Raw genomic sequence first — 22,037 nt, 5'->3', positions numbered from 1 at the left:
ACTTGCAAAATGCTAAATTATAATCCAGACTCAACATTGCATATACTCGCGATGTGACTATTGCGAATGATTACATTGCGATATCGATCCTGAAACGATATATTGTGCATTACTAATACATACAGTAGTCAACATGTGAAGTGGATCCTAAAACTATTCAACAACATCCATTCTTGTCTCAGGACAATTTTGAAAATCATTTTTCATTCAATTCAAACACTGACTACTGTAGTTTCTTGTAAAAAGACCAAATTTATTGTTTGAAAAAACTATACTATTTAATTTAATTTTACTTATTGCAATCCGATTTTGGCTTATTTATATTAAATCTTGCTTAATAGTATTTGGAAAATATTTGCTGTCTATTCAGTTGCCTTATAGGGTATATGTAGAGCCAGTGTTTCCTCCCAGTGAACGGTTAATGTGACTTTTTCAATGTCATATAGTTCCTTTTACAGCATCGATGTTGTAATGTGATTAAAATATAATCAGTTAAATAGACTTCAGCATTCATTTAGTTGTTGATTAGTGGCATAAACTAAATAAAATTTATAAATAAAAAGAAATAAAAAGCCTTTTACTCGCACGCGCCTGTCCAGATCAGCAGGCGAGCGCAAAAACGCCATATATGTTTGTTTCTTTCATTACAGGTGTATGTTTATCAATAAATCAATCAATCAATCAATCAATCAATCAATCAATCAATCAATCAATCAATCAATCAATCAATCAATCAATCAATCAATCAATCAATAATTTAAACATGTATCAATTATTTCATTATTTATTAAGTTATTCATTATAACAAATAAGCTAAAAAATATGATTATTTGAATACATTTTTATTTTATTCATTTATTTATGAACTATTGTGAAAAGATTTTTGAAAAGAGCTTCCGGTGAACTTTCTTTCTATTACAAAATTGTCACGTTTAAGATCTGATTTCTTTAAAAATCGGTGATCTTCGCTGCCTGTTAGATATACGAAATGAAGTGGATCTCAGATCGGACAAGAAGCACCGCATTAAATTCCATTTCTCCCTGCCATGTCTTTAAAATATGACCACAGTATTTTCAATGGAATTTCTGCGCTAGCCTGTTGCTAATTATGGCGCTAGAATGGTTACAATGGTCTTTCATCTCGTTTATGCTTGAACAACTAAATGAATGCTTACTGTAAGTCTATTTAACTGAATGTATTGTAATTACATTACAACATCGATGCTGTAAAAACAACCTTGTGAAATTGAAAATAGTCACATTAAGCTTTCACCGGAAGTTTATCGTTGGCTTCAAAACTCTAGCTGTGCATAGAGGCAATTAACCGTTTTCACCAAATATTTCCAAAGGACCCCTTAGCACTCCCTTGCAGTGTCCTGACCCCAGTTTAAAATCCTCTGTTGTAACTGAAATGGCCTGAATACCAAATCTCAAAAAAGTGAAAAATCTCACCATCCATGTCCTGCCCCAGGTAGGAGCACCAGCAATTCCTGATCAGTTCGATGACATCCAGGTCCTCTTGGCTGACACTGTCTCGGACCATGAGGTGCATGCAAGGGATCACACACTCGTTCATGATGCTCTCTCCCTCCGTCACGTCACTTTCATCCTGACTTTTAAACAGTGTGGCTGCCTTCTCATTCAGCTCCTGCATATCAGAGCATAAATGTATCAGTATTAGTTGAACCTAAAAAGCCTTTCTGTAAAGCGCGAGCCCTAAATTCTTTAAATTAGACATGAAGACAAAACTACATACAGTATAATACTATTCAGATATTTGCCATCAAAATGATTTGTTTTATTCAACAAGGGCGCAATAAGTATATTGTATAATGTTTAAAAATACTCTGTAAAATAAATGCTCTGTTTATTTCTGTTATATTTTAATTATATAAAGACTTAATAAAAAACTTTCTACAAATAATTTTACGCAGCAGTTTATAACAATGACAATAGGAAACCATTTCTGAGCACCAAATAAGTGTTTTAGAATCATTTTTAAAGACTTAGGCAATTGCAATAAAACAGAAATCACAACAATGAATTAAAAGTAATTTGTTTTTAACTAAAATTTTAAATTGTATTTAATTGTAAAATGTGCACCGATATTAAACATTTTTTGCAACTCAGTTTGTTCCCTCAGAGTCAGACACTGAAGACTATAATAACGACTGCTTAAAAAATAGGTTAAAAATAGGCCTAAAAAATAGATTTTCCCATCAAGGGAATAAATACAATTTTAAACAAATAAATATTTAAGAAAACAGCTTTTGAATTGCACTAAAATTCCCAGAATGATTATACTTCACTTTGATGGTCTCCTTTAGACATTCATTCATACATTCATTTTCTTTTCGGCTTAGTCCCTTTACTAATCTGGGGTTGCCACAGTGGAATGAACCACCAACTTATCCAGCATTTGTTTTATGCAGCGGATGCCCTTCCAGCTGCAACCCATCACTGGGAAACACACTTATTCACACACACATACACTACAGACAATTTAGCCTACCCAATTCACCTGTACCGCATGTCTTTGGACTGTGGGGGAAACCGGAGCACCCGGAGGAAACCCACGTGAATGCTGGGAGAACATGCAAACTCCACACAGAAATGCCAACTGACCCAGCCGAGGCTCGAACTAGTGACCTTCTTGCTGTGAGGCGACAGCACTACCTACTGCGCCACTGCATCGCCTCTCCTTTAGACATTCTGACAATAAATAACTTTGTAACTACACATTAGTTAACTCACATTTGAGTATTATTATATTTTAAGTAGACAATTGAGTTAGTCCTAAGTCCCAGGCATTCTTGGGTTTATACTTCATGAATTGCTAGTTGACGTGTAGTTGGAAATTGATTTAAAGTGGACCCACAATATTCCTGATTTACTCAAGTACGTGCCGCTTTGGTGATCAGAGAAAGACTTAATGTGGACATACTTTCAGACACTTCCTCCTGTAAAGTGCAATAAGTGACTGGTCCACTCCTTTCCTCTCTCCTTTCATGAGCAGGGCTGAGTTGTCCTGATGTGCATGTGCCAGATAAATCAGAGCTTCTCTTATCCTGTAAATGAAAAAGACGAATGCTGTAGTCATATTAATACGCAGAACAGGCTCAATTTATAGTCCACGAGTTTACATACTTTCCATTCTGGTATTGCTCGAGACCTGTCAACAGGTAGGCGAACACTGTCTTGAACATGCTGTAGTCATCATGCCATTGCTGGGGAAAAAGCAAGAAAATACAGTATGAATATCCCAGTGTTGGGTATACCTCAAACCTGTAGCTTGAGTTACTCACCAGAAAAAGAAGCTAAGCTGCTGTCAAACTACACTTTTAAAAAAGTAGCTTGCTATATTACAAGTCAATTCCTAACATTAGCTAGTCAGATTGAAGCTACTTTGTTTCAAAAAAGCATATATAACAAAAATGTGAATAAATGTTAATTTTAAACAAAATATTTGGAACTTAATGTCAAACTTAATGTTTTATTACCCGCTGTTTTCAAATTACTTAGACTGTCATGTGACAAAGTACAAAACTGCAACAAATGTAGCATTGAAATAACAAAATACTTAACATAATTAAGCACACTGTAGCTTATTCTCAAAATAAGGATTGACATGGATGCATTTTGGTAAGAAATTTAATGGGCTATATGCCCAGGGAGTTTTTCAGCCACCGGTAAACTTCCGTTGAAAGGTTAATGTGACTATTTTCAATTTAAAAGTTCCTTTTGCAGCATTATTTAGTTGTTCAAGTATAAACAACATGAAAGACCATTGGAACCCACCATTAAATATACTGGGGAAAAATAAATTTCCATATTTTAAAAACATGGGGTGTAACAATGGAATTTAAAGCAGTCCTTCTTGTCTTGGTCTGATACTCACTTTATATTATATCTCAGTCAGGCAGTGAAAATCATTCATTTTTAAAGAAATCAGATCTTAAACGTTGTGATTTTGTACAAACCATTCACTGGAATGGCTTGAGATGACTGAATGAAAAATAAAAGTCCAACTCAAACAACTTTTTCTTTCTTTAGGTTAATTGCCAATTGTTATGGATTGAATTTCAACTTGTGTTACTATTGTTAAAATATTATTTACAAAATAACAGTTATAAATAAATAAATGTAATAATAAATTAGATGTTTGAGTTACCAATAAGGTGTAAGATGGTGCCATGCTGCTTCAGACCATTGCAGCTGGAAAACTAGATCGTTTCATAATTATCTAAGCTACTAAAAATGTGGTAACACTTTATTTTGATGGTCCATTTGAGTATTAGTAGACTGTCTTACTTAATATCTGTTGATAACTGACTGTAAGAAACTTTGCAATTACATGTCAACTTACACTCACCCCAAACTAACGGTCTACTTATAATCTAATGAGAATTAGTTGGCTTGTAGATGCAATGAAACTTCAATTCAACAAACAGACCATTAAAATAAAGTGTGACCAAAAAGTTAGCTAACTAAAAAGCTAGCAACGAAGCTATTTGTTTCTACAGTAGCTACTCCCCAACAGTGTCAAATACAGGCATTAACATTCAATAGATTGAAATTGGTAAGGTTTTGTAAATGCGTATAAGAAAGAAGTGTCTTTCGATCAAGATTTGAATGCCTTCTTTCTGAATAAAAGTGTAAATGTGTTTTATTTTTAGATAAGTGAGCCTTATTGATTTTACCAAATACTCATCCATGTCCATATCTTCTGGTCTAATGAGTCGAAGTTTGGATCTGGCCTCTCTCATGATGCTGACGGCCCTGTGAGGACAAACATCCAGTGCAGATTAATCTAAATAGTCAATCTCAAATGGGACACAAACAAAGAAATTACAACGTCAAACTTAATGTTTTATTACACATAGTTTTCAAAGTTCTCAGACTCATGTGACAAAATGCAAAACTTTTTGCAAAACAACAAATGTAGTATTGCAAAAACAAAATAATTAACTTATAATTAAGCACACGGTATCTTAATTATAAGTAGAAAACAACACTATTAGATTGGATTTAAATTAACCAGATTAACCTAAATAGTCAATCTCAAATAGGACATAAACAGTGAAATACAACTTCAATGTTACAACTTTCTTGTTAGCCTAAAAACAGCATATATTGGTGGTGGAATGAGCCTCCTTATTACCTAATAATAGAGTGACTAAACTCTAACGTCTACATCACTGCCTATTTAGCTCCGCCTACTTACTCACATTGCAGCAGGTTAATAATGACTGAACCAATCAACCCACCAACAAGCTGTTGTGCACTGCCAAGTAGTGGAAAACGCAGTCTTTTGTTTGCCTTCCTTCTGATCCCAACATTCAGAAAGAGCTGACGGACTTTAACAAAACTGTCCGTGATCTGAGCCACTTATCATAATTTATGGAGATGTTCACTCATAAGACGCATTTGTAAGCAAACCACGAACTTGCTCATTAATTTCTAATTGGTTTTTAACGCAGTGAGAAAGTGAATCTCTGACCAGTCGCTTGACCAGAGAGTGGAGATGGCTATAAGTGGGAGGAAGGAAATGTTTTTTCTTTAATGCGTTTCATTTTTATATTGGGGTTTGCACTTGACAGAGTTATTATCTATAAATAAATATGCAACCATGAAACATTTAGTAAATTCTTTCATTCAACTGATCTGAACCGATCCAGTCTGTTATCCAGACGTGTCATTAAGAACCTGGTCTTAATTTGTTTGCTTCATTTGATAAATTTAAAGCAAGGTACAAATAAAAGCTGTTACTTTGAGAAGAACTCAATTTAAGATAATGCAACATTATTAAGTAGATCTCAGGGAACGGCAATGCAAAAAAGGCAGTTCATGACCCCTTTAAATTATTCACCAATAAAAGTCGAGCTGCATTAAGTGATCAATATTAAAGAACATGTATACCGATCATCGAAGCTCAGGTTACGATCACCAAACTGCTCCAGCAACGTCCTTTCAATAACTCGCTCAGGGGCCTTGTTTTGAAAAAGGTAGACCAGCACATGCTGGAGCCGAGGGTCCTGCTGCGGTGTGGTCTCTTCCTGAGACAGTTCATACAGTCTCAAATACTCCTCATGAAACGCCTGATGAAGATATCAAAAAGACGGGCTAAATCACGTGCTATATAATCTGGTTTAATGTCTTAGAAGTGTTATTTGAATATGTGTGAACTGTGCAGAACTCATAACTCTACTCATTTAAATAACTCGTTTTAAGGTTTTAAAATCTGTTAGTAAAAAAAGTGTCCCATATTTTGTAATCCACTGATGTTGAAAGTTTGACTTTAGTCTGTTTGAAATGTATATGTATATATAAATCTGTAAAATAACAGAAAATGTACCTGCAGCTCATTACTACATTTTGTACCATGATTTACATGACCAACCCTTACAATAGATTGTTTTAAAGTACTAAAATATGTCAATAAAAACTACTTCATCAAACTTTTTAACATCAAAGCTGTCTGAGCAAAGATCAAGATTATAGAATGCAATTAGAAAGAAAGTGATGAATCAAAAAACATGGGAAACCTTTAATTAAAGGTGCAGTAGATGATTGTCTTCAGAAACATTTTTTGTTGTGCTGCTTGAACATTCCAATAGTAATGATTACAGTAAATGATCTAAATGTGTTTATATGCATATTTATATTCTAGGTAAGGCATAAAACTAAAAAATGTTCATCTAATTAAATATTGTGGGGCAGACAATTGCCATAATTCTGATAAGCAGGCCAAACTGTATGTCAGCAAATGTAGAATTGTACAACTGTGCATCTCTGTTCACGCAGATCCACCATTGGTGCGTGCACGTCTGCATGTGCGCCACGCGTTCATGTGCACACGAGACAACCACAGTTGCGGTAAAATCAAATGCTGAATTTAGACAGGTAATGTCAAGTTTTAAAACTCTTTTAGTCACGCAAAGCTTATGTAGATTTTGTTGTTTTATGAATGGGTTATAGACACAGAAATGTTGTTCAGCCACTAAGATCTTTCAGCGAAACATTAATGTGACTATTTTCAGTTTCATAAGGGACCTTTTACAGCATCGATAATGTCGATTTTTATTTAGTTTAACAACAAAACATAAGAAAACAGCATTATTCCGCCCTCATTTTAACTAGCCTGCTTTACTGAGGTGAAGTTTACTAAGGTTTTATATTTACATTGGTTAAATTTTGAACAATGACAGCCTGTCATGCGCTCTCTATATTGTTAACCATGCTACTTTGAACATTCGCTCTGAAATAGCATGTAAGTATATGGCTTAGTAATAAGTGTAATTCCTGCACGCCGCTAGCCAACCACTAACTACATTTCTAACTGGCAAATGACATGAACTAGTGGGTTGTCTGCTGTCATGTCGCGGTGCACGCGTTCGTGATTTCAGGAGGTGTGGCTTTGAACGGCAGGGGAGGGACTGTGTTTCGAAGACATTATGCTAACCGGTTAGCATTTTGGCAGATCACCTACTGCACAAAGGGATAGTTCAGCCAAAATGAAAATAACCCCATCATTTATTCTCCCTCATGTGGTTTCCTATATTTTCTGATTTATCCCATTCTTTTAACTGAACACAAAAGATGTTTGAAGAACACTAGATGCTCTTAGAAAAAATTACTATGAAAGTAAATGGGGGCTAGCAACCAGCATTTTTCGAAATATTTTCTTTTGTGTTCAATGGAAGAAAGAAGCTCAAATAAGTTTTGAACGAGTGAAGGGGAGTAAATCACGACAGAATAAATTTTTTTGGAAGAACCATCCCTTCTAACAGATACATTTTACAATATATATTAAATAATCTGTGTGTAATTATGGAATTATTTAATACAATGTTTAGTCAGAAACTGCTAGTATATTTCACAAGTGAAATCAAAACTTAAATAAAATGATCAGAAAAATTGAAATAGTATTTTCTTGTAAAAAAAAAAAAACATCACTCCTCTTTTAACCAGGTTTTATTCAGTCTAAAAAAGTAGTGTACAGAAGTGTACCTTGATGAGTCCTGCTTCAGGTCCATCTTTATCAAAGGCTTCTCTTGCCTTGGCAATGGCAAAAATGACACCCTGCATGGCTGGTGTTAACATCATCTGTTCAATCACAGATCAAAAGACATTAAATATGTCAACAATTAATTTTCAATTTAGGATGTGTTGTTTGTTTGGTTGTATTAAAAAGTTCTTATACTGAACTTTTTAATCAGACTTTTGCTCATTTTTTTTCATCTGAGTATGTATGAAAGCTGCCATCTAAACACTGTGAAGTGAAGTGAGATGAGTCTCAGTATGTCCAAACAAACTTATCTGGGTTGACTGAAACATTCATGCAACAGACCAAAGACAACTAAATGAATTATATGACTAAAATGAAAATTATAGTCTGAGGAAAAGCAGATATTTATTTGTGTACAGTTAAAGTCAAAATTATTAGCCCCCCTATGATTTTTTTTCTTTTTTAAATATTTCGCAAATGATGTTTAACAGAGCAAGGAAATTTTCAGAGTGTTCTTCTGGAGAAAGTCTTATTTGTTTCATTTCGGCTAGAATAAAAGCAGCTTTTAATTTTTTATAAACCATTTTAAGGTCAAAATTTTTTAGCCCCTTTAAGCTAAATTATTTTTCAATAGTCTACAGAACAAACCATTGCTATACAATAACTTGCCTAATTACCCTAACCTGCCTAGTTAGCCTAGTTAAGCTTTTAAATGTCACTTTAAGCTTAATACCAGTGTCTTCAAAAATATCTAATTAAATATTATTTACTGTCATCATAGCAAAGATAAAATAAATCAGTTATTAGAGATGAGTTAGTAAAACTATTATGTTTAGAAATGTGTTTTAAAATCTCTCTGTTAAACAGAAATTGGGGAAAAAAATAAACAAGGGGGCTAATAATTCTGACTTCAACTGTATGTGTGCGTGTGATGCCTTATATTTTGACTGATTACATTTTCTTACCTCTTCACAAGTTTATGAAACATTTATTTAGGTTTTGTATCTGTAGATTTGATCGTAATGACTGCTGAGAGAATCAGAGCTAAATAGATCCTTATTTTTTGATGTGTGAACACACCTTTAATGTATAAGTAGCCTCAATTTTAGGTCCTTTTCACACCTGATATTAAGATGTGCTTTTTGCGATGCGATTACAAGTCACATCACCATTCACACCTGGCATATAAAAGTGTCTCTTTTGTCCACATTCAATCCCTTCCCTGATGAGGGAGGGTCTGTGCGCAGCTATCGGCTTTCTCTGATCTTTCAATCTAATACTACCAAAGCTAGTGCAAATTTTTTACTGTACAAAAAAATCTTATTAAAAGTACAATATCAATGAAACACACTTAAATAGGCTACTTTTTGCATTTATAATGAAATTATAGATAATTTATATATATATATATATATTGAGAAACTCCTATTATGCCAACACATTTTGTTCTGTTTCACAGTTTTAACACGCATATATGCTGTTGTTTTTATTAAATACGTTTAGAAAATATTTAAGAACATTGAAAGTAGCTCAATGAAATGTTAATTCAATACATGCAACATCATCAACAGTTTTCGAGGCTTAAATTGTGTGCCAGAATGACGCTTTGAATAGTATAAAACTATTAAAAGCACATTAAAGATAATAGGTATGAAATAAAATTTTCATAAAGTTGTATCTTATGAAAAACATCAGTTTACTGGTGCTTCATTATGAGAGCCGCAGTGAGAGTAGCCATAGCTATTTTATATCTAATTTTCAGCCAAATACCTATTTATTTTTACAAAAGAAAAAGATTAAACATATCATAATTATTACGAGAACATTTTTAAATCTGTCTATCCAGCACACTTTTACAGAAAATGTGCTCAGTTTATGAATGAGCTCAGTAGGCAGAGAGAGGCAGTCTTTAGCAGCTGAACACATTCAATCACATCTGCGTTCATACTACAAGAGAAATCCAGTCTAATGTGTTTCCAACCACCTCTGAATGCGATTGAATGTGGACAAGCTCACAGGAGTGAACAAGGCCTTACAGAGGCATGTGCTAAACATTTACCTCCTCATTGTAGCCATCGGTGTCAGAGCGCACCAGAATCTTGCCTACATTGGGAATCTCGACTTCAGAAACCTCATTTTCAGGCTGGGTGTTTGGGTCTTCAGCTGTGTTTTCTTCAGTGGACGAGGCTTCTGGCTCAGTCTGTGCATCTGCTTCTGCCTCTGCTCCTCCTTCAGCACTGATGACCTGCTCTTCCTCATCAGTTTCTGTCTCAGGTCCACTTGCAGAAACCGACTGATGAACACACAGAGAAGACTGTCAGTGATCTCAGTCTATTATCATAATTTATAGAGATATTTAGTCATAACACGCATTTGTAAGAAAACCAGGAAGTCTAGTTATCTATGCATTCCCTCATTTATTTTTAATTGGTTTTTAAAACAGTGACAAAGTGAATCTCTGACCAGTCATTTGACCAGAGAGCGGAGATGGCTAGTAAGTGGGAGGAAAGAAATGTTTTTTTTATTGTTTATAATTTACCCATATGGTTTCTTATTACCTGAAACCATAAAAACAATTGCTTAAAATAAACATGAACTGAAATCCAGCAAGATATACAACATAGCTGCAAGGCCCACATTTATCATATATGTTTAAGTATTGTAAACATATAACATTTTTATCCCGGTGTTCGCGTGGGTTTCCTTCGGGTGCTCCGCTTTTCCCCACAGTCCAAAGACTGAATTGGCTGAGCTAAATTGTCGGTTGTGTATGTGAGTAAATGTGAGACTGTATGGGTGTATGGGTCAGAAAAAATTGTAAAATGTTGTACCAAAGAAGGTACAAACCCTTGTCGCAGGGGCAGTACCTTTTTATGGAACAGAATTGTAACTTAAACTAGTTAAACCTGCTAGTTAGGTGTTGCTAGTTAAGGTGACAAAGGCTGCATTTACACTGCAGATCTTGATGGTCAATTCCGATATTGTGACTGTATCTTTTTGTGACTGTAACTGATGACCTGCTTACATCATCTTTTAAAAGTGACACGTTACCGATTGCCTGCATTTACACAGCACATGACAAAGATGCAATGACCAGGAAAAAAAACTGACTGACAGCTGATAATAAAAGAGTGCTCTTTTCTCAATTACTGCTTTTAATCTGTTCACAGGGTTTCATTTTTTATTTTCTTTCTGACAAGTTGTTGTACTATAGTTTATGAAAGAAAAGCTCTCATTTGGCCATCTTCTTTTAATCTAGGCTTTTTTTAAAAACCAGTAGGCATTTTAATGCGTGATTTATGCAATAGTTTTGTATTAGCTTATATTGGTTACATGGCGGATATTGCACTCTGTCTTTCTTGCTAACATGCTTAAATACTTGTGCTACACGACAATATAAAAGCTTTTTTTTGTCCCAGTATATGAAATGTAAGGTTTGGGACTCTGCTGAAGTCTGTTCCGAAATAAAAGCGTCAGAGTTAATGTCATTAGCTATGGTTTTTAATGATGCGCGACAGGTGAAAATTCAATCTACCTGCTCACACTATAGACACGAGGGCACGGATCTGATTCATATTGGGTAAATTTCCACATATGAACAAGGCCTGAATCTGATTTGAGTAAATCGGGATCCATGTGATTTTTTTCCTGCTTACCCGTACATGGGCCATATCCGATCTGTACCACATGGGGGAAAAAATTGGAATTGAGTCACTTGAATGGCAGTGTAAATGCAGACAAAGAAACAAACTTGTACCATGCAGTTTGTACCTTTAAGAACATGAAACATGGAAAACATGGAAAACCAAAATGTCCCTTTGGTTTTAAAGCCTGCAGATACAATATTGTACATTCATCAAAGGTACAAATCTGATCCATGAAGGTACCACTACAGTGATAAGACACTTTGTACCTTCACAGTGTCAAATTGTTCCTTCAAGAACTATTTAGGGGAATCTTGCTAAATGCAAAATGCGTCAATTTATTTTCAGTAAATATAAAACATTAAATACATTTTAAACAACTTTTTGTGTAAATGCACCATTTCCATTTACAGTAAAGAATAAAAATGATTTAACATCAACCAAAAGATCTATTTTTTGCTAAACAATTTACAATACTTTCCACAAAAATGTTGAAATACATTCTCCCATGTAAAATATAAAACATTTTTTTCCAAGTTTCAAACAACACCTTTTTAATCACTTAAAAGTTAATTTAATTTACTTAATTTTAAAATAGAAATATAATTATGCAAAAGTATTGTAACGAGATATGCACAATGTTTGATTAGTATTACAATAGTAAAATGTCTGCATGAACACTTTGTATATGCAGGACTTTTGCCAGCTCACGTGTGCAAACGCCAAAAGGTGGGGGTATCAATAATAAAACTGTATTTATCAGAAAATTCTTACCAAATGTTTATTAAAAATGCCCTAAATTTTTTGTTAATAATACCGATAGTTTTGTTTTACCAGTTGTTTTGTATTATAGAACCTAATAAATAATGTTGATGAGTTTTTTTTAAACATATGCTTTTAAATGATGATGATTCATGTTTTAATATAGAAATTATTCATAAAATCACTTTACCTTTCCAGTAATATTTATTTTCATAGATATTGTATTAAAGAAGGAGTTGTCCAACACTTTTGCACCTTTTCATGAGAACAATTGTGCACCTTTTTTCAATTGTACCATAAAAGTAACAGAACAGTATCATAAAAAAACTGTTCCTTAAGGAACAGTGTACCTTTTCTGAGAGTATATATCTATAGAACACACCTTAAAAAACGAGGTGATCGACTGTTTGCCGTTGCTGGTCCAAAACTCTGAAACATTCTACCAATTCACATTAGACTTTCCTCTATTTCTGTGTTTAAGTCCGTTTTAAAGACCTATCTATTTTGATTCGCTTTTAATACTCCTTGATCACTGTTTTATTGCTTTTATTTGTTAAATGTTTCTTTTATATTTTGCTTTCTTTTCTGTCTTTAGCACTCTTATGTACAGCACTTTGGTCAACTTTGTTTTTTAAGTGTGCTTTATAAATAAATATTGTATGTATTGTAATTCAACAGAATTACTAAATCTTTAATCAAACTATTATAATATTATATATTATAAAATAAAATATTTAAATAACTGTAAATAAATAAATGAATGCAAATAAATAAAACTATAATAATAATATAATAAAACACAAAATGACAAAAAAATATATTAAATAAGAAAATATACAAACAAAATCGAACTAAACATTTTACAAAACTACAATAATGTATCACTGATTCATAAATTACAATGGTGCTTAGTGAAAACAAACAGTTTATCATACAACCACTGTCACAGATTTAAAATTCAAGATATTTTTAGCATGACTATTTATAATATACAATGTAGAAAAATATTAGCAACCGCCTTTATTTTCTCATGAAGACACAGTTGAATGCAGTGTGAGATAGTGACCACTAGAGGTCCTATTTCTACCATTAATTTCAAGCAAACAGATCATGCAGTGACAGCAAAGAAATAAATCAGGATCATCGATAAAATCAACAAGTCAAAGACAGAAAGAGCAGAAGAATAAATCCTCCATCGTAAATACAGAATTGACTGAAACTCCAAGTCAATAATATCCAAGGCTACTGACACTAAAGACTAGGCAACAAGAACAGAGAGCGCTTAAATAATAGCCTGTTGATTGAGGCATCAGGATCATTTAACGACTGAGGAAAGACAGGAATCCAGTTGGTTTTGATGGTCATGTAGGAAACACAGAGCTCAGGCTCTATTTAAAGCTCTTTTCTGACACACTGTCCCCGACAACCATGCATGACACACGAGCCAGAAACACTGAGGAATGCTGGACGCCTCTCTGATTCCCATGAACTTTATCCCCATATTCACTTTCAAAACGTGTCCTCTTACAAAATAGCAGAGCTTTGCGACACAACAGTCAAAACATTCAACAGTAAATGCAAACAAACAAGTCCGTAGTGACAAATGCAAATAGATCTTTCTCTTTCATTTCATAGCAGCATTATAGTCATGTGTATATTATACTGGATTGATAGTGAATTGATGAAAACATGAAACTGACAATGAATATGCAATATGCATAAAAAATATGTATAAAAAAAGAATATAAAGTAAACTGCTATTGTATAATTAAGTTTCTTAATGATATATAGTTGAAGTTATAATGATTTTTAATTTAATACACATAATTTTACTGTAATGCACTAAAATTCTGGAAAATTCATGACCAAAAAATGAAGTTAAAAATTCTGAATTGCACTTTACTTAATGGGGAAAATGCATATTTTGTTTACCAAAATCTTTGTAAATACATATCAGATTATCAAATAACTCAATGATGTACTTTGAAATGTTTTTGTAAAAAAATGAGGGTTATGTGTACTAATTCCTTCTATTTTCATTCATTCATTTGCTTTTCAGCTTTGTCCCTTATTAATATTAATCTGGGGTCACCACAGCGGAATGAACCGCCAACTTAAACAGTATATGTTTTACGCAGCGGAGACCCTTCCAGCAGCAACCCATCACTGGGAAACACACAAACACTACGGACAATTTAGCTTACCCATGTCTTTGGACTGTGGGGGAAACCGGAGCACCCTTAGGAAACCCACACGAACATGGGGAGAACATAAGCACTCCACAAAGAAACGCCAACTGACTCAGTCGAGGCTCGAATCAGTGACCCTCTTGCAGTGAGGCAAACGTGCTACCCAGTGCGCCACTGTGCAGCCTCATGCTGTTTTATGTAGCAATATTTTTTGTAATATAATAATGTATAATGTTTTTATGTAATATATTATGTATTTTGGAATGCTTACACCCAAAATATGTAAATAGAAAAAGTTAAAAGTATGAATAACAAATTAATTCATGGTGAAAATGAATATCATATTTAACAAGACAAATAAATAAACAAAAAAAAAATTATAATACCAAAAATATTATTAATAAGTAAAATGATTAATTATTAATAAGTAAAATAACTAGTAATAAGTAAAATTAATAATTTATGAATTTCTGTAACTATGATTATATAAAAAATTATGAAAATGTTAGTAAGAAATAAAGTATATCAAATTAAATTGAACAGTTTGAAGCAGTACACCAAGTTCCACCGATACATTCAAATACTTTTTATTTGCATTGCATTATTTCTGTTTTGTCTTTTCGGCTTAGTCCCTTTATTAATCTGGGGTTGCCACAGTGGAATGAACCACCCACTGAAAGATTTAGCATGGTAATAAATATGTATGTTTCCCAGTGTTGGGTTGCAGCTGGATGGGTATCCGCTGCGTAAAACATATGCTGGATAAGTTAGTGGTACATTCTGCTGTGACAAGCCCTGATTAATAAAGGGACTTAGCAGAAAAGAAAATGAATGAATGAATGAATAAATAAATACGTATATAGCAATGTTGATGTGTTTGGTCTTGGCGCAATAGGCCTGCTACGCTGCTGCTGCTTGATTATTATCGCAGAGCAAGTACCGAGATTGTGTACTGACCATGGCATTCATCTGTGTTTATAACCTTGTTGAAACACTTGGTAAATGTTGTTAAGTTATGTTTTATGAGCTGCGCATGCATGTGTGCTAGTGAGGGCCTTTTGGGGTATATAAAGATCCCTGTCTGTTTTTGTGGGAGATACGAGTTGGAGAAAATAAAGAGTATTAAAAATAAGAAGAACCGTAGTGGTGATTTGATTTAACAAATATATGTGTTGTAGCTTGCTTCTGAACAAGTTTTGCAAATGGCATTTTGTTTTATAGCCCACTTATCTTTTAGTTGTTTGCCTTGTTGTGATGATTTCAGATGGCCGTCATCTGAAAAACATGCTGCTCATTGCTAGCGTAAACCACACTGAGGAATTTCCAATGTTGAGGAGCAAGCCCATTGGCTGCGACAGCAACCAAAATCCTGGGCCATGCAGTTAATGACGCAGGAGAAGTTTAGATGTGGCCAATCTGCATGCACACCCACAGAGTTTCACGACAGAACTTTGTATTTATATGCATTCGAGTTGTGTGTTTTTGTACGTTTTTTGCAGTTAATGTCTAGGTAGAGAGCTGTGACCCATATATACTGTACATGCAGACTACACTGCTGTATATGTGGCCTATTTTTTGCTTGTCTCAAATATCGCTTCAGCACCCTCACCTGACTCTGATCTGGCTTCTCTTCCTCTGGCTGATCCTGAGTTTGGCTCGCAGTGATCTGCTCCTCATTCTCACTGGTCTCTGGTGATATCGGGTTGAGAGGATTGACTGTGGGCTCTGGAAAAAAAAAGGTATTGAAAATACACCAGCAAAACATCTGACCTTTAAAAGCAGAAATGTCCTGACCTTCGGATTCTTGGACAGGTGCTGGTGTCGAATCTGCTGGTGGTTCTTCAGTGTCTTCATTGGTTTGTTCTTGAGTTGGTTCTGGCTCTGGGTTTTGTGGCTCCTCTGGGATGGGTTGCTCTGTGCTGGTGGATGTGTTTGTTTGCACTGGTGTTTCGTCCCGTTGGGCCTGACAAAACTGCTCTTCCCATTCTCTCAGCTCCTGCTGGAACCAGCGGTTGTCTTCCCGAACGTAACGCCTCAGGACTGACGGGAGGGAGTCCATTCCTTTCAGAACCTGCCCGGTTTCAACGTCTGTGTCCTCTGGCATTTATAAGGAACAATGAAAAAGTAATGATTACTGACAATACATTGGTTACATATTGCTAGAGCCACATTAAATCTGTGCATTAGCCCATCATTCAGAATTCAGTTCAAGATTAATACAATACTCTGATTAAGAATCTACCATGTAAACAGAGATTTTTGATTACCTCAATCAGACTAAAGTCATAATTGTAGTAAGCACAAATCAAATTGAAATTTCACTTGAAAAATCTGAAGAATTTTTATTTTAATCGCATTATTGAAGTGCAGTACAGACATGCAAACAGGATAGACCATACACACATGGCTGTCATTTAATTTATTTATGTAAATGTGTATAAATATATATTTATTCAGTTTTTATAATAGTTTCAGCGATATGACTGATTAATATGCAAATGTTTACATGGTTATTTCTTTACAGTACAGTTTGTAAAGTAATCTTTTCTGTTTTTTAGTAGGTAGACAAGTGGATCTAATTGCATTTGCACTGTAAACCTTGCATTTTAACCTTGCAGTTAAAAAGTTAAAGGTTTTTACTATGCTCCCAAAATCATCCCGCATTTGTCCACAGATATTGGCCCTACATATTGGTCAGAGAGCTTTTTGAGTCTAAGTCATTTGATTTTGAGTATCTACTCATACCGAAACCCGGTTCGATACTTCTATATTACACAATAATACATAAAAAAAAGAAGAGTGAAGAAACAGATCCAGGATGGAGTCAATCCAATGTGCAGTAAGGCTTAGTGAAGACATGAAAGCTACGGACGAACTCCATATGTCTTTGGTGAACGAAACAGGGGTTACATCTTATAAGAGAACAAGTAGTTTGTCAGAAATCTTGTTATAAAGGGCTGGCAGAGCCTTCTCGGTGGAATAGTGACGAGACTGCATTTCAAATCGAGGCTTTACGTTTGTTTTTGAGGTGTTTTATAAGGTTTGTTGTGTTAAATGGCAATGGCAATGTTGTCGTCATCAACTTTATAATACGTCCAGACCGACTCACACTTTCCAAGCTGCTTCCGTGTTCTACTTTGTCGGCATTTAACCAATAGCATCTCTGCAACAAAGTGATGTCATGCCGCATGTGTTGCTATTTCTGTGTGAAGTCAAGAAAGAGGACTAACTCTGTGCCACTGCATAACTATAGATGTGTTATAAAATAATGAGAAATATATTCATATATATTCGAGTGCTAATCGGGAGGTAACGTTGGATTTCGATTAAGACTGAAACCGCGTGATCGGGCCTAATTTCTGATCACGTGATCGGATCTGGACATCCCTCGAGAGCATAACTAAAGCTATTGTATACCTGGATAATAAAATGTGCAGTTAAATAACACCCTATGACTATTCAGAATGTAGGTGATGTTCAGTATAACACTAAACAAATATTTTTAGCTGAAATTATATAAAAAGGGTACATATAAAGCAAAATGAATGCCTGTGACAACACACTGAGGTCTCATGTAGCAAAACAATAAGTTTGTGCAAGAATCTGATCATTATGCACCAGGAAGGTCACACTCCAGGATGTCTTGAACAATGCTCAGAACTGTTTGTTGACACTCAGAATTAAAGGTAAAGTTTATAAATAATGTTCAGATTTTTGCACAGATGGTTGTTGTCCTTCATAAAACCTCAGTGTATGTAACTTCAGGATGGTACTTCATCGGTAGCTTCACCAATTATTCGAATGATTGTTTCAGACTAAAACCTAAACAAAATCTACATTTGAAGCTTATTAAAAATAATACTATTTTAAATAAAAGCACTATTAACTTGTTTTAATTTTAACTATTATTACTTTAACTATTTTAAGGTCAAAATTATTAGCCTCTTTAAGCTATATTTTTGTCTATAGTTTACAGAACAAAGCATCGATATACAATGATCTGTCGAATTACCCAAACCTGCCTAGTTAACCTAATTAACCTAGTTAAGCCTTTAAATGTCACTTTAAGCTAAATACTAGTGTCTTGAAAAATATCTAGTCAAATATTATTTACTGTCATCATGGCAAAGATCAAATAAATTATGAGTTAGTAAAACTATTATGTTCTAACTAAATCTTCTCACCGTTAAACAAAAATTGGGGAAAAAATAAACAGGGGGGCTAATAATTCAGGGGGGCTAACAATTCTGACTTCAACGGAATATAAAATGAGCTTTTTGGAGAGGTTTTTTGGAGACAACTTAATTGTCTTATGTTCAATCCACTTAAATTTGTAAAAAAAAAAACAGCTACGTTAACTTAATCTATTTCTGTTGGGACAACATGAAGGAATTGTGTGGATCCCAGTCTTTTTTATAGCGTATAAGAGCAACTAATGAAAACAAAAACCACCAGAAACAGTTTTTGATGCTCACAGCTTGACAAATACTGTGTGCCAACAAAGCTATCAACATTAATTTATGAAAGAAATCAGATCTAACACCAGTGCCTTAAATCAAATGTGTGATCTGCCTGTCTCCTTCAGCAAAATCTGAGCCCAGCTGTGAAATGTGAGAGGCAGAAGGGGAAAGTACCTGCTATGAGGTACGGCAGATTGTCATTGATGTACATGAGGCAGTAGGCGCTGGCGTTGGTCATGCCACCGTATGAGTCTCGAACAAGCTCTTCCCAGGTCGACTCCGCCACCATTACATCATTATACTTCAGCCAGCGTCTTTGAGCGTGATCATAAATATAGGCCCAGTAATGTCCAGCGGAGGCCTGTCCTTCGTGGACAAGCACAGCGTGCAGTCTATAGGGCACCTGGGAGCATCAAATAAGAGTCATGCAAATTTCTTGAAACGGCTCAGTCAATATAAAAGTAGCAGCGAGTGTTGAGGATATAGACTTTACCTGACACAGACTGTTATCTGAGTACATGCCCTCCAGGGCCTGGCTGACCTTGTCAATGCTGGCTTTCAGCTCTGCACACAGAGAGGAAACACAGATCAATATACTGCGCCTGAGGCCTGGATCCTGATACAGTCACTAACGCATTAGGATAACCGCTTGTGAATAACGATGGCCTTCAGAACTGAAAAAAGTTAAAATGCACATTATAGCTCGGATTTAGATCCTAGTGGGCTGACCTTGATGTCTACTGGCTAGCAACAAGAATGTAAAATGCATAGGAGATTTAACTGACAATTGATGTCAATACAGGTGACACAATATTCTGGAAACATGAATATACATATCTCTCTGGAACTTGCTTGATTCTGATTGGTCAGTTGTAGCATTCTTCGGTGTATTATACCCCAGTAACAACTGCTAAAAACTTGATAACACAGACTGATCTGAGTAACAATGCTGTTTATTAGGAACTGATTTTTTGGGGGGCACATTTTGCATTTGTGAGCTAACAACATATTTTTAAAAACCTAATAATTTTATTTGTAACTCTAGGTATGTTCCATTTGACCATTTTGTCACTTTGAAATGAACTTCAAGCAGCACGGGTACATATCCTGTGTCACTGCACATCAAATTAGTTTGAGTAAAATAAAGGCTCTGGTGTTTCATTACTATGCGATTTGATTTGTATACGATTGTTTTATACGTGGATATAAAGTGTGCCAGATGGGCCATTAAAATGCAAATAGCATGATTACAGTTACATAAGGTAAAAGACACATGCAATATAACTATATTGTTTTAAATGTTTATGTTAACTGTTATAAAAGTAAATACTCTTATTATTTATGGTATGTGTGTAAAACAGTCCGGCCATTAATGTAAAGTTTCTCTGTAAAACCTGCTTTACATTGTATGTACAGTGCTCAGCATATATCAATACACCCCACACAAATCTATCTTTTAAATTCATATTTTTAATAGAAAGCTATACAATATTATATTTGTCCATATACAGTACAGTAGATTAGTCAGTAGTGAAGCCAAATCTGAAGCTTATCTAACAAAATAACTTACGATAACAAAATCTAAGTACACCCAAATTTATGTGTTATAGAAAAATATTAAATAAAAATTTAAAAAGGGCAAAAATTAAAAGAAGCAAAAAAATGGAAAAATTTAGTTGAAATTTTGTAGGTTTGCTTTAATTTAATTGTTTTATCTTTCAATTTATAAATATGTTTGGTGACTAAAATATTGTTTGAACAAATGTATATCTGTTTAATAAATGTTTTGTTTAAATGCACCAAAACACATTTCCTATATTCACTGAGAAATGGATAAAAACATTCATTTTTAAAATGGGGTGTATGTATTATGCTGAGCACTGTGAGTGATTCAGTTATTTTAGACCTATCATTTTCACCAATAATCTTATGAATGTTGTAAATATTTCATCAAACATTTGATATTTTTTTTACTGCATGTTATATACGCTATCATCTAACATTTAGGTCAAGTAGTTTTTGTACCACATTTATTATTAAAAATGCATAATAATTCAATTATAATCATACAATATATATATATATATATATATATATATATATATATATATATATATATATATATATATATATATATATATATATTTTATGAAGGTATTTATTCATCTTTGTTAATAATTCATTGTTGGTTCATGTTAAATCACAGTTCATTAAATAATGTTAACAGGCATGAATTGGGATTTTAATAATGCATTAGTAAATGTTGAACTGTGACTAATAAATGCTGTACAATTTTGTTCATTATTAGTTCATGCTATCAAATACATTAACCAGGGACGTAATGGACATTTTAAAAGTGTGCTGTATGAGCTGTATGAAATTCAGTTTACGTTCATATAATTATTAATCATCTGTTTCTAAATGGTCTGTCTCTAAAAGTGAGTGGGACGTATCCCCCCGTCTCCCTCCGGTTGTTATGCCCCTGACATTAACTAACATTAAATAATAAAACCTTTTTGTAAAGTGTGACCTGGTTTATTTTAGGAGCCGTTTGGAAACATTTCAACTACTGAAACATTACCGTAAAGTGTTACCAAAAGCTTTCCTCAATGTACAGTAAGTCACTTTGGATAAAAACATCTGCTAAATGACTAAAGGTAAAAGGTAAAGGACTTATTACTTATTACTTATTGACATATTGCTTATTGCATAGTATATAGTACGCAAATTGCCATATTCATAATTATGCTGTCATGAACTTCTAGAAAGGAGGCAGGTCTCTAGAATTTATCACACAGTCAGAATTACTAGCCCCACTGTATATTTTTTTTCCAATTTCTGTTTAACAAAAATATTTTTTTAAACACATTTCTAAACACAATAGTGTTAAAAACTAATTTCTAATAAATTATTTATTTTATCTTTGATATAAAAACAGTACAGCATATTTTTCAAGATGCTAGTATTTAGCTTA

General features: G+C 34.1%; 1 protein-coding gene across 1 annotated transcript in view; it reads right to left on the bottom strand.

Annotated features, from left to right (window-relative positions):
• Nucleotides 1–22,037, bottom strand: part of usp28 (ubiquitin specific peptidase 28) — a 41,387-nt gene that overhangs the window by 1,085 nt on the left and 18,265 nt on the right. The window contains exons 15-25 of the mRNA XM_056445972.1: nt 19,557–19,627; nt 19,238–19,466; nt 16,398–16,700; nt 16,213–16,328; nt 10,068–10,301; nt 8,011–8,106; nt 5,920–6,098; nt 4,701–4,779; nt 3,148–3,227; nt 2,945–3,068; nt 1,453–1,648 (exon numbers count right to left, since the gene is read on the bottom strand). Coding sequence (XP_056301947.1) covers nt 1,453–1,648; nt 2,945–3,068; nt 3,148–3,227; nt 4,701–4,779; nt 5,920–6,098; nt 8,011–8,106; nt 10,068–10,301; nt 16,213–16,328; nt 16,398–16,700; nt 19,238–19,466; nt 19,557–19,627 — 1,707 coding nt within the window. The remainder of the gene's footprint in view (nt 1–1,452; nt 1,649–2,944; nt 3,069–3,147; nt 3,228–4,700; nt 4,780–5,919; nt 6,099–8,010; nt 8,107–10,067; nt 10,302–16,212; nt 16,329–16,397; nt 16,701–19,237; nt 19,467–19,556; nt 19,628–22,037) is intronic.

The sequence above is a fragment of the Danio aesculapii genome, chromosome 21 (genome assembly GCF_903798145.1).
Source record: "Danio aesculapii chromosome 21, fDanAes4.1, whole genome shotgun sequence".
Classification (NCBI taxonomy): Eukaryota; Metazoa; Chordata; class Actinopteri; order Cypriniformes; family Danionidae; genus Danio; species Danio aesculapii.
The sequence above is the reverse complement of the archived record's forward strand: the minus strand, read 5'-3'. Positions and strand labels throughout refer to the sequence as shown.